Genomic DNA, 17,193 nt, shown 5'->3' with positions numbered 1-17,193 from the left:
AACTGTGTGACAAACACGATCTTCATTTCCTTTGCCTTTGATGTGTTCTTAGCAATTAGTGTGTCGGTTCGCTGGAGATGTCTCGTTTTTTTCAAACGCTTTCTGTATACATTTATTTGGATATCCTCTTTTCTTAAATCTATTTCTCAGAAATTGGCACTCTTATTGAAACTTGGAATCTTCTTGGCAATTTCTCCTTGCTCGGATATATTTCCCATAGGGGATTATTGTGGATTGTTGATCTTTGGTGACAGCTCTGTGCATGCAATATTGAATTGACTTCTGTCAGTTTACGAAATGTCCAGGTTTCTAGATGATCATTTTCTACATGTATCGTGAGGTCCAAATAAATTGATTGAATTACAGTTCTGTTCACCAGTAAATTCTATTTCAAAGGGATTCAGATTAAGCCTGTTGGTGTTTTCGCAGAAGGAAGCATTCAATGACTGTCTGTACCAACAACTAAAAGGGGTTGCAATGGGGACTAAATATGCCCCTGCATTAGCAAATATCTTTATGGGGATGTTGGAAGAACATACAGTATACCAAGACCCAGCATTCATGGAGAAAGTTAAACTTTGGACCAGATATATTGATGACTTTTTTTAATTTGGGAAGGATCAGAAGCTTCCTTCTGCGAATTCACCGCAGAAGGAAGAATGTACCTTGTTTTCGCAAATGTGGTTATTGTTCAATGTGTCTCTATGCATGGGACAAGACCAAAGAACCCATGGGTCCAAATGGCAAACAGTTTAGGATAAAACAGATGTTAAACTGCAGATCAAAATGTGTAATATATGCGATTATCTGTATTTGTAACAAGTTTTATATTGGTAGCACCAAGAGAGAATTAAGGACTAGGATCCGGGAACATCCAAGTAAAATTGGAAGTCAGGACCCGACTCTAAGCCTATCGGTGCATTGGCAGAAAAATCATCAATGTGATAATAAAATCATCAATCAAATTTGTAGGGATACAACAGGTCCAAATGAATAAACGAGGTGGGGATAGAGTCCTAGCGCTTCGCCAACCAGAGGCAAGACTTATTTGTTACTTTAACATAACTATGTTGTGTTTGAACTTTGATACGGAAATGGCATCATTCTTATAAGATATTTATGAGCAAGTATGTGGCCCTTAATGTTTGACCTGACTAGTACAAAAGAATGCTAATAATTTTTATGTATAAATACATTTTTTATTTAAATGTATCAGGATCTCGAATAGGAGTGGACAATGTGGGTCTACCCATGTGCGTTCTTATGTGCAATGAGACTAGTAGAAACAATTACACAAACTGTAAGTTTAAATAGACCGTTTATATTCCTTTATTTGTTTTCATTACTATGCAGTGAACACTTTGTCAGTTCAATATGCTACGCAATTATATTTCATTCCCACCTGGGTAGGTGGTCACTCTGGCAATGACCCGAATGGGTCTCACTCTTTTTGGCAGTTACTTTGGTGTCGCCGGACTCGCCATATATGGCTTCCATAATTTATTACTTCCTTGTCCCTCAAGCTTAGATACTTTTCTTAACATTAGTTATCACAACATATTGGATTCACAACTGTGAATATTTTGTTGCATTAGCCTTTTTACTTGAAATTCCCGTGTGTGTTGCCTAGCAACGGAATGCAGCAGGCAGACCGATCCACGCGTCACCTTGGGAACTAGTAAACAAATAGTCCCAGGAAGGCGCACGCCCGCGTTAATCTTACTGTTCTGGCCAACGCGAATGACTCGGTAAGTTTGTTACGCTCGCATTTCTCTACTTGTTAGTATTGTGCTTCGTCATGGTAGCGTTACACTAGATGTGCTTGTGCATGGTAGATTCAGTCCATATGGGGTCCTAACACCACGGAGTGTGTGGGAGTTACTGGCATTGGATCATACGAGTATTCAAATTGAAAGTATGCTTACAGCTTTTGGTGTCATTAAAGAACTAAAAAATGTTATGTTGGGGTTTCACGATATGTGGTTTAAATACCATATAGTTTATGCTGTTGGCTGATATTTGATTGCATGAATTATCAAAATAGATTATAAACGTGAGGTTTTGCTGAGCACGCTTTATCGGGTCGTGCACAATCGCATTTTTGGCGATAAACAAGGGACGCTAAAACTTTTACTTTATACACCGGCACATAACATTTGTAACTAGCTTGTTTACATGGATTTGGGATATAGTTATGACTAATGGTTGCTCTATCTCAATTGTTATAATAACAGCTCCAAAACCTATGGGATCAAACCCGGGAACATTTTGTGATGAATAGTTTAACTCCCGAAGAGGGTAAGCCTTACAGCCCGAGATATGGTTTCAACAAATGAGATTGTCCCATTTGTATTATTAATTCCAAAACAATCGCTTTTGTCTTGTGTTTTCGTGTGTATGTTTTCTTTCCCCTTCCCGTCTCCTTGAATCCTGGTTTGTATTGTATATAATTTACATTTCTATTGTTCTATTGTTCCATTCATGGAATTAGGTTTGGGATCCACCCAACATGTTGTTTGTTTTTCACGTACTCCTTTATATCCTTCCCATTGCCAATCTCGCTTTCTCTGTCTTGTGCACATTACAAATGGGTTTTTGTGCCGTTTTACCTTAATTTATGAACATGCAATTTTTACAATGGTGTTTTTGCTGTTGATACTGTGTGATTTGCACTGGTGTATTGATTGGCACGTTTTTTGGATACTCACTTGATCTCTACTACTTTTGTAATTTTTTGCATATACATATGACCTTTACTATTAGGTTTGTAATTTTTGCATATATATACACAATGTTTGTTACTTGTATGATTTTGTAAGGAATACATTTAGCCCTGTTTTGAAGAAGGCCGTCCGGGCCGAAACACGCGTCACACTAAGGGCCATTCTTTTAAGAAATTATATAATTAAAAAAACCTTTTGCACCTGATTGGGCGTTCCGTCCTGGATTTCTCTTCATTCTTTTTGGCTATTTATGACGGGTTTCCAGGCTTCCCGTCCATCCAGGGACCTGCAACCTTACTTGAATTTTTTATTTTCAAGGGACATACTGTTCCTCCTACGTTATATCTTGCAATTAATTGTAAAGACTTGCATAGTCTTTTTGAGTTTTTTCCTTTGGTCGCCAAGGAGACCAGATGTACCCATCAGCCTGGGTGTACCTGAACTCTTTATAGATAGCTCAGCAGGCATTCTGGCAGCCCTAGGTAAAGATAGCTGGCACAGTTCTGGAGATTAGAAAGGGAATGACACGGTTCTATATCGCATATGGCAGTTGAATCTTAGTTGAAACAAGAAGCTAGCTCAGACTAAAATTGCTGTTGGAGGGTGAAAATGTTATCCATTATAATTTCAAGTATTTTTAATTGTCGAGTTTGGTTTCAGCCAAAGAAGGCACTCGGGCCAGTTATTTTGGAGCCACAGATTATACATTCGGGTATACTTGGTTCAGGTATCATCAATGGGCCCATCCGTGAGAGCCAATTATCCAAGCCTGGGTTTCTTCTCCACTTTCAGACGCTCACCGGCCCACTTTTTGCACACCTTTGCTGCAGCCAAGTGAAACTTTTTTTTAAAATTAAAATGTAGTTTACAAGTTAAACTTTTCATTTTTGTCACTTTATCTTAAATTCTTGTTCTCTGCTGCGAGTCTTTGATTTCGCTTATTCTGTTGGAATAGCAGTCTTACACTGTTCCAAAATTGAACGATGGTGTAAATCAATTTCTTATCCTGTCCTAGGAGGATCTGAGCCCATCTCGTTTCTGCATCCATCTGTTTTTGCCTATATTCACTGTCCTCATTTTAAACATGTATACATTGGTGCTTTTCGACAGACAACAATGGATTTAGTTTGGGCGCACAAAAGCACAATCGTTTCAAGAGAGATATATTCTGTTTTATCCTGCAGGGAACTCTTCAAACTTGGTATGTGCATTTCATGTGTTTTGGTATGACAATTATGTTCTAAATATTAGAGTAGCACCCTGGCACACTGCCAACATCAGAATGGTTGGACAATCACTACTCATTCCGGTTTTCCAACATTCTACTACTAGATATTCTGTAACACCTTTATATGAAAATAAAGTGCTATTTCTCTTGGAAGAGTGTGAACAGGAAAACTCACATTAGTTTTTGCCACTGTTTCCAGCAGTCTTAACAATTTTATTTTTCTGAAAAGCCAGAAAAAAATATTGGTCTTTGAAGATGACCCATTCGGCCTTCTGGGTGACAATTTGCTATATCAATGGCTAAAGGCCTACGAGAGGAATGGAGCCGAGATTTGAAGTAAGTGCAACTTGGCTCTTAACATCAGTTTTTCTTTATATAACACTTACCACAGCAGTTTTGACATTTTATACCACAGGAAACGAGTGCAACTATTACTCCAGTTATTGCTGTTAAATGTATCCACTCTAAAGAGGCTGTGTGGTCAAGGTGGAAATGCAACCTGGGGCCCGATTATGCCTGGCACTTTGTCCTGAAAGTGGATCTGCAGCCGGTTGCATGCTAACGCTTCTGGTCTGCTGTTAAGAATGATTCCTCTTTACTGCACCTTTCCTTCCATTTGTATGGACCCTCCAAACTTTTTGCTTTTATATTTGTATCTGACCTTATCTTTTTACAGTGCAGGGAAGCCTTAGGCTTCACTACATCTGTTATGTGGACACTGACATGTCCTTCAGGCTGCCCGTACTGGGAAACATTGTTTCCCTTAATCCAGTTACTTTGTTACTACTTTCAGTAACTTTTTACCACTTGTAGTTTTTATCATTGTACAATGCATCTTACAATGCAGTACAATGGGGTACACTTTTTGTTTTGTCCTAGACTAACACTCGGAGGATGTTGTTCTCTAGGTGTGCTAAATGGACAAGCTGGTGGCAGCAGTGATTACCATTTTTGGTGCATTTCGTTTTAGCCTTATCGTGTTTGCCTACTAACTGTGGCTAGTGGTCAAACATGGGCATGCCACAAGGTTTCTCGCTTGTCCTTCGGCCATCTTGTCTTTTAGCCTTCTACCTGGCCTGTGAGGCCAGGAAAATCCTTATATGGACTTCCAGTGCCAGGAAAGCAGGGGCTTTTGGCGGGCTACTGGAGGGCTATATTTGTTTATTAATTTGTATGGCGCACCCAACCCAGAGGTAACTGGGCGCAACAGAAAACCGAATACATGGATGCTTAAAAACTTAGTTACAGAATAAGGCACGAGGTACATGAAGAGGCAACAATATTGCAAATAAGTCATTGAACAAAACAAGTCAGAATATACAAATGTACAAGCGAGAAGTTAGAACGGGACAGAAGTCCGAGGCTGAGTGGATCGCGGTTGGTTTTAGGGGTCATTGGAGTGTAGCCATTTGAGAATATTACTTCTGAAACTGTAATAGTTCTGATCTATTCTAACATCGAGTGGGAGGGCTTTGACCGGGAAGCTACTGCCGCCTGTTTTTTTTAGTCTGATTCTCAGTATCTGTAGACAGTAAGAGTTGGCTGCTCTGGTTGGGTGGGGGTGGGGTGTTCTTCTCACTATTCTCTCTGCCAAGTAGGGGGGAGCTGCGTTATTACAGCATTTTTAGGTTAGTGATGCTGTTTTGAATAAAATCCTGTTGCTGATTTTTAGCCGCTGTTGTTCTCTTCTTATGTTAGAGATGTGCTCTCTAGTAGGTAAGTTGAGGGCAGTTCGAAGGACATTATTTTGTAAGGTTTGCATTTTGGCAATGATGCATTTGTTAGCTCCCAAATACAAGGCATTGCAAAAAGTTTGGAGAGTATTAAGGCGTTGGCAAGAATGACGCAGCTTGCTTGTGTCAAGAAAGCTCGGCGTGCCCTGATGAGCTTGCAAGTATAGGAGGTGGAGGATGCTAGGGAGTTTACCTGTTTCTTCATCGTCAGGAATGAGTCAAGGTGAAAGCCTAGTGTTTTCACTGCTTTGGCTACTGTAATTAGGTTGCCGTCAATGTTGAATGCAGAGTAGTTGGAGCTAAGTTTTTTTAGGTTGGCATCTGAGTCGAGGAGCAGGATTTCAGTTTTGTCATCATTCAGGCAGAGGCCGTGATTGGCCACCCATGCCTGAATGATGAGATATATTTTATTTACCAAGGCCGTATCAGAGACAAAGTTGCCTGAAAGGGGTACGAGGATCTGGGTGTCAAGTGCATAGTTAGTGTAGGTGACACCTATTCTGTCCAATTTGTCAAATAGGGGCTTGGTAAATATATATGGTTGGCGAGACACAGGACCCTTGGGGTACACCGCAGGCTATTTAGATGGGGTCTGCTGATGCCGGTGTGATATATGATATGGCATTTGTAACGTGCCTATACACAAGTGTTTCAAGGCGCGACGAGGCGGGGGGGGGGGGGGGGGGGGGGGAACAAGGGGAGACAGACAACGATCCTACTAGGTCAGGTGTCATACAGATCGCGCAAGGGTAGAGGGGAAGGGAAAAGTGCAGGGGGGGGGAAGGTAGAGGGAAAAGTGCAGTACAGGGTTATAGCATACAGGATAAATAACAAGGGCCAGTTGGTGGCAAGTGCAAGGTAAGTGCAGACAAGTGCTGGGAAGGGGGGCTGTAGGGATAAAGACAGTCCCGCAGTGCAGGGGTTGCCAGGGAGGCAGTACAGGGGAGAGTGGCTGGGCCAAGAACCGAGAACGGTGAGTGGCCCAGATGCAGATTCAGTGCAGTTTCAGTAATTTTAGCAGGGGAGAGGGGGAGAGAAAGCGGAGGCAAAGAGGAAGGTTTTGAGGTGCTTCCTTTCGGAAGCAGAGATGGTTCTCAAGTTTCAGGGAGGCAGGAAGGCTGTTCCAGAGGGAGGCCCCTGCAGCGGAGAGAGATCTGCCCCCAACTCGTTGTTTGGAGAAGCGAATGACCCTGAGGGAGTTGGAGGCGGATGAGCGAAGAGCACGAGAAGGAAAATATTTAGGAAGAGAGAGTTGAAGGTATTTTGGCCCAAGGCCCCAGACGGCCTTGTGGACAATGCAAAGGGTTTTGAACTTGATCCTCGCAGTCACTGGGAGCCAGTGTAGTGATTTCAGTTCTGGAGAGATACGGTCCCTGGGCTTGAGGCCAAGGACAAGTCTCGCAGTCCTGTTCTGGATAAGTTGCAAAGGGTGGAGAGTAGAAGCGGGCAGATTTATGTAGAGGCTGTTACAGTAGTCCAGCTTCGAGAGAACCAGGGCTCTAGAGACAGCAAGCTTCTGGGGGAAGGAGAGGAAAGGAAGGATACCTCTGAGGAGGTAGTGTGACTTCTTAGAGACGTCAGATATGTGAGGAGAGAAGGAGAGTGTGGAGTCGAAGATGACCCCGAGGTTTTTTGCCTTGCAGGTAGGAGCAGGAAGAGGGCCAAGAGAGGCCGGCCAGAGAGCTGCAGGGAAGGAGGGAGTGGGTGTGCCGATGAGTAGAATCTCAGTTTTACTGGCGTTAAGCCAGAGGTCGTTGGCGGCACACCATTCCTGGATAGCAGAAAGACAGTCATAGATGTGGGAAGGAGAAGAGGAGGTCATGGTTCGGTTGTCCATAAATAATTGGACCCAGGCTATAGCCTCACTTGAGAAGTTGGCCACCGATGCCAAGTGTTCACAAGACTCCACAGCCTCATGAACTTGCTGATGCTATGCTTATCCTTCTAGGTTCTTCCCTCCACTGCTAGCTGCCTGACTCCCGTTCAAAAGGATGTTGTCGTTGGTTCCAGCCTCACCACCTCAGTTTACCTGCCTGGGGGGTTTGATTGCCTTAGCATCAATCCCAATAAAGGTATGTCCCACAGATCTCAGCAGTGAATTCTCAGAGCTACTCTTACAGACTCACGGGCGCTGCTGACAGCTCTTGCAACCCTTACATTAATGGCACCAGATGATAAAACAAGGTGCAAGTCATTAAGAGCACACTAGGAAACTCAAGTAGTTACTTTCCAGTTTGCTGAGCAGTTGAAAGCAATCTCTCCAAACGGAAGCAGTTACGATTAGCTCTTTACCTGGACCAGGGGAAAACAAGTTAAAATGTTCATTATGACCTAATAAATGACAAAATGGGTTAGAGGGTACAGACATGCACATTAGAAAAATGTTGCTATATTATGAAATACTTACTTGCTCCCGTCTCATTTCAGCAAAGGGCAGCTGGTTCTGGCATCCAAGATTGCAGGCATACTGCTCATCAGGATGAGAATAGGCTTCTAAACAGGCTGCAGTACAGGAGATTGACAAATGTTAACAACGCATAAGTACAAAAATGATCTCATGCATTCAAAAGTCAAAAGGCTTTCAAATGTATCTTATTCAGAGTTCTCAGATAAGAGGAAATTAAATTACGTGTGGCATTAGGAGCCCTTGGGTTTGAGACAGTAAATCTCTTATGCTTTGTGAGATTCTAGGCAAGAATGGGTTTGTCCCTACCCATTCAGTCATGTGCCCTTAATTAGCAATTAAAAATCATCAGTATGAAATGCTGTGCACCTAAACGGGTGGGAGGGGTTTATGATACATCAAAAACGAAAAAGGTAAAGTGGTCAATGGGCTAACGTGTGCACGAGGGGAAGTCAGACTACTCTGGGTCCACAAAGGGAGGAGGTCAGGCTGCACAAGGGTAAAAGGTCAGGCCGCATAGGGTGCACAAGGGGAGAAGGTAATAAAGCATGTGGTTCATGAAGGATAAAGCAAAGACAGAGCACAAGAGACGGTCAGACTGTATATTGTGCATTGCTGGATTAAGCTCACCCAGCATATGGTGCAGAAGAACAGGGACTGTGGCAGGATATGATGTATGAGGGCACAGCGAAGATGGGCTAGGGTACAGGAGGATGACACTCAAATATATAGTGTAGGATAGAAGCTTGGGAACAATGTGGTTCATAATATAGAAAGCACATGAAGGCTTATGGTCATGAGACTAAAACCTTTGCCAGCATATGGTGGTGTAGACATGGGTTTAAGCTTGGTACTTGGGTCATCCCTCCCACCATCTAAACGTCTGACAATCTGAATGGTAGGAGTACAGATAAAGTATGTTGAATGAAGGACATACAAATTATACTACTGTTGAGAGTTCTCCAAATGACCCACACATCACAAGTCTTCAGCTCACTTCCACATCTCTAGAACGATAGTCTACATCACATGGCATCATAAGCTTTTCCTGAACCTCCTTTATTGCCTTTTGATAATGCACAGCGCACCCACTGTTCTGAAGCAACAGGTTTGTTCAGACTGTGCAAATATTGTCCATATCTTTGGCGATTTCTATTCAACACATTATTTGCATCATTGCTGTAACCAAACATTTAAGTTCCACAAAAAAAGAAAAAACACTAAACGACTCAATTTTGAAACATCAAACAGTAATCTTACCAGATTCACATTCAAGTTTGGTCTGATTCAAGTTGTTTGCATCATCCACAAACTGGCATATTGAGAACAATCGGCAACCCCTCTGGCATGCATAGAGCTCTTCTGCCTGTGGAACACAACACAGTAACAAAAAGGCAATAAATATATGCGGTCTCGTTAGAAGATCTACTTACAAGACTTTCTGTTAAAGATGGGACCCAGAGGTGGATACGGGTCTGAAGTAGGTTGCTAAACAAGACAGTACTATAAACCAGACGTGCGAGTCAAATCTAATTTGTACATAAAACCTACCGAAAGAGAAAAGAAGCATGCCTGCCAAGTCCTATGAAAAATCGAAGTATGGGGGCGAGTTGTAACAGTACCTCTGAACTCCCATCTCCCTTTTAAATGTTTGGTAACTTTAACATTTTGTCTTTGCCATTGCTTGCTCGTACAAGCATTCCAAAAGTGGGGGACTGTTAGGGAGAATCCTCAAAAATGTGCTAATTCCTCTCTACCTTAGAGACCCCCCCAACTCTTTTACTGGACTTTAGGACTTTTTATTTCTAACCTGGATAGAGCGAGACCTTTTTTCCACTCTCTCGTATATTTTTTCATTGATTTTCTGTTTCTTTTTGACTTTGGAGTCTGACAAACTCCATGGGCATCATCTTTGCATTGTGACAGGGAAGTCTTAGATTTCCCAAGGGTTTAAATACCTTCTCTTGGTGAAACTACTGTTTCCAAGAGCAGTGAAGTTAAAGTGACTTTACTTACATTTTGTAACTTTCTAGACACAGCACACACTATCTTACCATAGGGTGCTGGAGGGGTTACTTAGTATCCCCTTTGTCTAGTTTCTCATGCATCATTTTTATGTTACCGTTTCTACAATTAATGGCTGGTGGCAGTGGTTTACTTTTTACTACCATTGTGGGTTTTTACCTTGGGCGCAGCTGCAGTAAGGCACCCATGGGTGCCCATTTTGTCAGAATGACCCCGGTCGTCTTTTTTCGCCATTTCTTGCTGGAAAGGTCCTTCTTGAGATTTACAGGTTTGGTCCCTTTGTTCATTTTGTCTTTGGCGGGATTCACGATTGAAGCCTGCCTCTGGCTCCAGTATGTATGGCAGGGACAGGAAGTGAGGGAGGTGCCCAAAACGCCCTGTGCTTAATCCCCTTGGTTACAGGAATGCACCCAAAGGTGATTGGCCGGCTGGCTGTCCGGCAAGGACAGCCACCCTGCTGTGTGATTGACAGCTAGTCTGGAATGAATGGGAGAAACCTGCATAAAAGGCGAGGCTTTTGGCTTGGAAGGCAGAGTCGACCACTGGACGAGGGAATCCGAAGAAGAACTTGGAAGAGACACCTGCTGCAACTCCTGGACCGGTGAAGCCCTGCTGTGGTGCTGAAGCTCCAAATTAGTTTCGACTAGGAAGCACTGCAGGGATGACTTCTCCCCTTGAGTTGGTGGGACCAATCAACTCCAAAGTGAACTCGTTTGGACATCCTCTCGGAGCTGGCTGTACGGTCCCAACAGCAGCAGCAGTGGAAGGCGTGCCAAATCGAGTGGATCGCTTTTAAGTCGGACCGGAGCGCCGGGAAGATCCCCCGGACTTCCCTGAAGCAGGACTGACCAAGCCTGAGCCACCTCAACAGAGTGCTGGACCTCAGACACAAGGAAAGTCCGAAATGGTATCTGAGAACTGCAGTGTTGCCATTTGCTGTCAGGACGCGCAGAGTTGAAACACTGAAGTGCCGCTGAATTGAAGTTTGCCCATTGCTGCCGCTGACCTTCCCATTGCAGTGCAGGAGTCCCAGGAACAAAAGGATCTGTAGAGCTGTACAGGAACAGAAGCCAGCTGGAACCATTTCTTCTAACCAAAAGGTACTGTAAAGTGTACGGGAACTTACCTCTTGTTGCTCTGATTACTTACAGATAATCTTCATTACTCCTAGTCCTACTCTTCCTCGTCACAGTATGTACCTCATGAGGCCCCTGCCTCTGACACAGGACCTTCTTTTATTTCTTATATTCCCTATAACTCCTCCCCTCAACCCACGTCACCCAGTTTATATGACCAAGCCGGAGCATGGGTCCTTCCATGCAGGGAAGGAGGGTCGTCAGTACTGCGACAACTAGGAGTAATGAAGATTACCGGTAAGTAATCAGAGCATTACCTCCACGCCCACTCTTCCTCGTTCCAGTACTTAACTCATGTGACAAAGCATAGCTGCAAAGGGGCAAAAGGTCCCAATGAGAGACAGAGCCAGAAAAGTGCAGAACAAAACTCACACCTGTAATAACTCCAAAATCACATCCCCCACCGTCAAAACCACAACCCTGAAGGAACCATCCCCAGAGAGGGAGACATTCAAAGAAAGCGCTAAGGACTGCCCAGGTGGCAGCCCTACAAACCATCAGCAGAGAAACCCCCCTGGCATCTGCCCGGGAAGCAGCCAAACACCCAGACGGTCCCACCACTGGGAAACAAAACTGCCGGAGACAACCGCCCACCAGTCCTCCCAAACCATCAGGACTCCAGGGCCGGTCCCGGAAGAGAAGAGCGCAGAGGATCACGGCCCCCCCCCATAGCTCCCCGAAAAGAGCGGGAAAAGGTAACCAGGGAAAGACCAGCCAGTCCCAATACCTGAAGACTTCTCGACCGCCGAGGTAGACCTCTGCCGCAATTTGTCCGCGTGTTGGGCAGCACGAAACACCTTATGCACCATATCCGTAAGTGAATCACCAAAAAGGTCTGGACCCATCAAAAGTCCGTCGAAGGGCAGCCACCTTCTGAGAACCATTCGTATCCCAATCCCGCAGATGCACATGCCTCCGGGCCAACACACCAGCACCCATGGCTGATCCACGCACTCCATCAAACGCCAGATCGGACAAAAATTCCACCTGCCGCTGCATCTCCGACAGCAGAGGGGCACAGACAGAACCCCCCATCCACAGGCTTTTTCCATTTTCTGAAAACACAAAACAGTTTCCACTGTGTAGGAACCGTAGATATCGGCCCAAGGGCCAGATGTGCCCCACCATGAACCATCTTCAGGCTGGAATTACCCCTACGGTCCACTGGATCCCGGACAGATGCCTCCTCGGCCGACAGAGGAGCGGCCCACCAGGCTGGTGAGCATAACATCAACCTCAACCGGATCCGAAAGTCTCAACCCCTTTTAACGGGTAGAGCTTGGCCATAAAGTGGGGCTTAGCAATCTTCTCAGGGACAAACCATTCCCGAAGAATTTTATCCCAGACATCCAAAACCAATGGTAACCCCATCCTTGGGGTATGCCTATACTGGCGAATAGAAGGGTTAGCCCCCTCCACTGGAACCAGGGGCGCAGAGAACCCCATGCAGTACCGAACTTGGGCAAGCACTTCCTTCACTCCTGCCCTGTCCAGCTATTTCCCTTCAGCATCAGCTGATGAGGAACAGGAAGAAACCGAGGACTCAGAGGCAGAAGATGACGAAGAGGGAGACAGACGCCGTTGCTTGCGGCCGTGAGCATGGCTGCGAGTCCCTCCAGCAAGATGCTTTTGCAGGCTCTCAAATTCCTCCGTCCTGGTCAAGGAAAAACGTTTTGACTGTATGGTTCAGGTGAAGAGGAAGATGAGGAAGAAGACAGGACAAGGTGGCTGAGCTTTCCAGAACGTTTATGCAAAAACACAAACAGAACATGAGCTTGCCAACAACACTTTAAACTGGAGGCCAGGAGAACTCCCACCAATGGTAAAGTGCAAACAATTTATCTCCTTGGGAACCGTTCTTTAGCCCATTGAGAGTGAAGCATGCACCGCCGGAGGCCCACCCGCCTCCGGAGAGGAACGTTGGGAAAACAACTTTAAAAAAAGGAGCCGTGTAAGAAGAAATAATTTTCAATACATGATTCGAGAGGTAGCTTGAACCCTGCATGCAGTTACTGGTGGACCCATGCTGAAGACCCATGCTCTACCCATGGAGCCATTGGGAACTAAAGCCCCACCCCCCACCACCTCCTTACCGTAACCCGTGCCCTGCAGGACCCGGGTCGTAATGCCCACGCTCCAGAGCCCAGCAAAGAACCAAGCGAGGCAAACCCACCCAACTGGGACTCCAAGCCCTGCAGGGGGCCCAGGAGCAGCGCTGCACCCGAGGGAGCCGAAGGCCCCACCACAGAGCCCGCCAGGGGGCCAGCAATCGTTGTTCCACGTAGCCCCGCACAAGGAAAAGTCCAACCTGCCAGAGGCAGGAAACATTTAACTAGGTACCGTGGGTTGAGGGGAGGAGTTACAGGGAATACAAGAAATAAAAAGGTCCTATGTCAGAGGCAGGGTCCTGATGTGGTAAATACTGTGCCTAGGAAGAGTGGACGTGGAGGTAATGTGTAGCCTTGCTACCTCTCAGTTGAGACCTGTCTTGGTTGCCCTTGCAGAGTTGCTAACAGCTTTGCCCCTCACAAGCTTCCCAGCTTGTGGCCCCTCAAGTGAATCTTATTTCTACAAACCTTTCGAAAAACATTGTGCAAGACTTTTACTAACCTGCAAAGAAGATCTTCAGCTCCTCTAGACACGTTCAGCTAACATTGGCTGTCCTGGCTCCCTGAGAGATTTTTCTTACCTCTGACTATGTGCCTTTATCTTTCCCCCAGGAAAGGGTTAAATTTACTTGACATTGTTTTATTCCCATAGCCAACCTTTGCACCAAACTCAGTATTGCTCTAAATGTACCAGTGATAAATCAATGTCCAAAGTGTCCTAGCTATTTAAGTCACCTGAGGGTGTAGGAGGTGGCTGTGTGCCATCCACAATGGTTATCAACTGATTTAGAGAAACGAAGAGTGTGTTTTGAAGTATATTTAAGTGTTACATGTTTTGCTTCCTTCTGAAGAAGGCTTATATAACTGACGGTTAAGTAAATGACTAATTGTTTAATCAGGAAACCTTGAGTGTAACGGTTTGAATAACTGTCACTGTGTAACTCTGTTACAACCCTACTGCTCACATTGACCACTCTGAGATAAGCCTTGCTGCTCAGCCACACAACCAACTTGTGTAGTACAGACTTATACCAAGACGTGTGTTCCTTGACTTTTCACGGTGTGTAAGGCTCACCCCCTCCTGAGACATAGCCTTGACCACTCGCCTTTCTACCTTGTACTGGTCTGTCTACCGCTCCCAGAGTTGTCCCCGTCACTAAATTAGGTTGCATTTGTCCACTAGGCCAGAGTTTATGGAATCAATCCCAACACCGCCGATGACCAGAGGACGACTGGACCAGCATCATCTACAGCCAATAGCACGGTGAAGACCTGCTCCTCTGTAAGATCTCAGAAGTCCCTCATTGGTGCTTCAGACCTTGGACTAGTGGGAACAACTAGTCTTAACTCCTACTGGAGGTAGCATGCCCCAAACGCCTTCAGAAGTACCACTGGACGCCCCGGAGGACCTCAGCTCCCTCGTGGGATACCTCGCCAGGCTGCATTATGCAGCTTCTCTCCAAGAAGAGTCAAGAGGAATCCTGCTTCCCACACAAGTATAACCATCTGTGGGATGTTTTTACCCATGCATACAAGCCCTACCATAAAACTGTGCAGTACTGGCATGGAAAACATCATGATGGCCAGAACTCCCCAGAGAGTGCACAGTGAAAACATGAAGAATAGGCTGCCACCCATTTTTGCCTATGTTGTGAGCACAGGAGGGCACTGCCTAAAACCACCATTGGGCTACACACACAGTAGCCTGAAACCATTGGGAATGGCAATGCTGATTGCCAAAAAAGCAACTCAGAACTGTGGGGAATTCATTTTCTTAATCCCAAAAATGGTTGCATTACCAGTACTCACCACTATCAGAAAGCCGGCGTTTTAAAACCACCAGACTTTTGTGTACAAATGAACAAATGAAACAAAACCAGACCAAGGAAAGAGGTGGATACAATGTAAAACTATATTCTGAAATGACTTGAAGGAAGTAATTATTTAATGTATATGTAAAAGTTGTAAGTGATTTAAACTGGGAACAAAAAGTGACATTTAGCTGAAACCTGGCTTAATGAAACTGGATTCTGCCTGACAACTACCCCCGACAGGAGTTGAAACCTGCTCAGCCACTCTTCCCCTTGCCAAAAGGAGTTGTCACCTCTCTGATTAGATTAGGGGTGGAACAGCTGGGGACTACAGGGAGTTGAACAAAGGCCTGTCCTGGACTTAGGCAAATGTTATATTGGGGGCGTCGTAAAATAGCTTCCTCTTGGGAGAAACTGGGGGGCAGCTGTGCCTCTGTGAACAAGCTGGCTTGGGGGAAGTGGATAAACCAGTTATTCCACCCTGTGATGGGGGAAGCCACACCCGTTTGACCAGGGCATCATTTTAAAAAGATAGATAACTCATAGTGCAGACTTGTCAGAATTATATAAGTAATTATCATTTTTGTGATTTTTCTGTGAACATTTTAAGAGGCGTTAGGACCCTGTGGTGTATTCTGGGGGGTTGCTAGTGGAAAATAGGGTCTCACTCCAAATGTATGCATGTTAAAAATCTGACACTTCATCAATTAATGTCCATACTCCTTGCGCACATGTGTGTAATTTTGGGTAAATGTCAGATATTGCAAAACCAGTTAAAAAGCGCAAAATGTTGTCATTTTTGAATACAAGCCCCCAGGAAGATCAGAGGCGGACAAGCATGGACCATAAGGAATATATAATGTGTACATGTAATTTCAACAAGTTGTATATCTGGGAAGGATGTATTTGAATCAAATATAGATTTGTGGGCAAACTGACCAAGGGAGGATCCTCTGACCCATAAACAGACTTCATCATGATGACAATCCATTTCCTTCCCCCAATCATGCGAGAGGGGAGAATTGGGCCAATGACAAGTAGAGAGGGGCAGGCTTAGCTAGGCCCAGGCACACACCCATTTTCAAAACACATAAAAAGAGACTGCTGGGACAGGTAGGGACATTCAATTCCATTTGCTGCGGAGCATGCTGACCGACGACTTCACATCCAGAGATCCAGACTTCAAATCCATCAATCTCCAAAGACCAGAACTTTACTTCAGAACTTAAAGCAAGGGCCTAAACCCACAAACTGAGAACTCTTCTCAGCAGGCCTCAGCAACCTTAAAATCATTTGCAAACTATTCCACAGCCGGGCGAGCTGTCTGAATTCTTTTGCCAAGAACTCTTGCCAGTACCCAGAAAGCAGCGTTACATCCAGAATCCACTTGATCCGGACCGGAAAGCAGAGCAGTATCCAGAACCAGAGGCCGCTGAATCCAGAGAGGCTAGACCAGCAGAGCAGAGCTGACCCAGATCGCTGTGAGCAGAACCGGTTCCTGATTGACCCGCCGAGCAGACAGAACCACAGCCGGACGTGTTGACCAGATCCGTGACGAGGCCTAGTTCAAATTTATATTGCGAGTACCTAGCAGAACTGTGCAGAACCAATCTCTTAGTTAAAATAATCTAATCCAAACTATTTTAACCCAAGTAGAACTGCCTCCTAGAAATCGTGAGCTGCACAACTGTCACCTGTCAATTCTGCAGCTGCAAGCTGTCACCTGTCATTTTGAGTGTACTTTAAATCCGAAAAACTACCTTTATTTAATCGTCCGTATCTCTGGAACCGTTTGGGCTAGGAACGAGATTTAACTTTCCTCGGAAAGCTTAGAATCTAAGCTTTCCAACAAGCCTAGAACCGACTTCCTATACTTTATCCGCAATCACGATTTACGCACTCGCGAAATTTACAGCGATTTGCGATTTTGGCTCAATTTCTCCACTTGTCAAAATAGCAGCTCCATTCTTTCTTTTGTTAAAATCCGTTCGCAACTTGGTAATAACTCATAGAGCATCGCTAAAG

At 44.9% G+C, this 17,193-nt stretch overlaps 1 protein-coding gene across 1 annotated transcript in view; it reads right to left on the bottom strand.

Annotated features, from left to right (window-relative positions):
- The window catches only part of TMEM59 (transmembrane protein 59), a 182,183-nt gene that overhangs the window by 147,384 nt on the left and 17,606 nt on the right, over positions 1-17,193 (bottom strand). The window contains exons 2-3 of the mRNA XM_069642150.1: positions 9,349-9,454; positions 8,092-8,186 (exon numbers count right to left, since the gene is read on the bottom strand). Of these exons, the coding sequence (XP_069498251.1) occupies positions 8,092-8,186; positions 9,349-9,454 (201 nt within the window). The remainder of the gene's footprint in view (positions 1-8,091; positions 8,187-9,348; positions 9,455-17,193) is intronic.

The sequence above is a fragment of the Ambystoma mexicanum genome, chromosome 1q (genome assembly GCF_040938575.1).
Source record: "Ambystoma mexicanum isolate Mex_15411 chromosome 1q, UKY_AmexF1_1, whole genome shotgun sequence".
Lineage (NCBI taxonomy): Eukaryota > Metazoa > Chordata > Amphibia > Caudata > Ambystomatidae > Ambystoma > Ambystoma mexicanum.
Note: the sequence above shows the minus strand (reverse complement) of the source record. Positions and strands in the feature narration are given on the sequence as shown.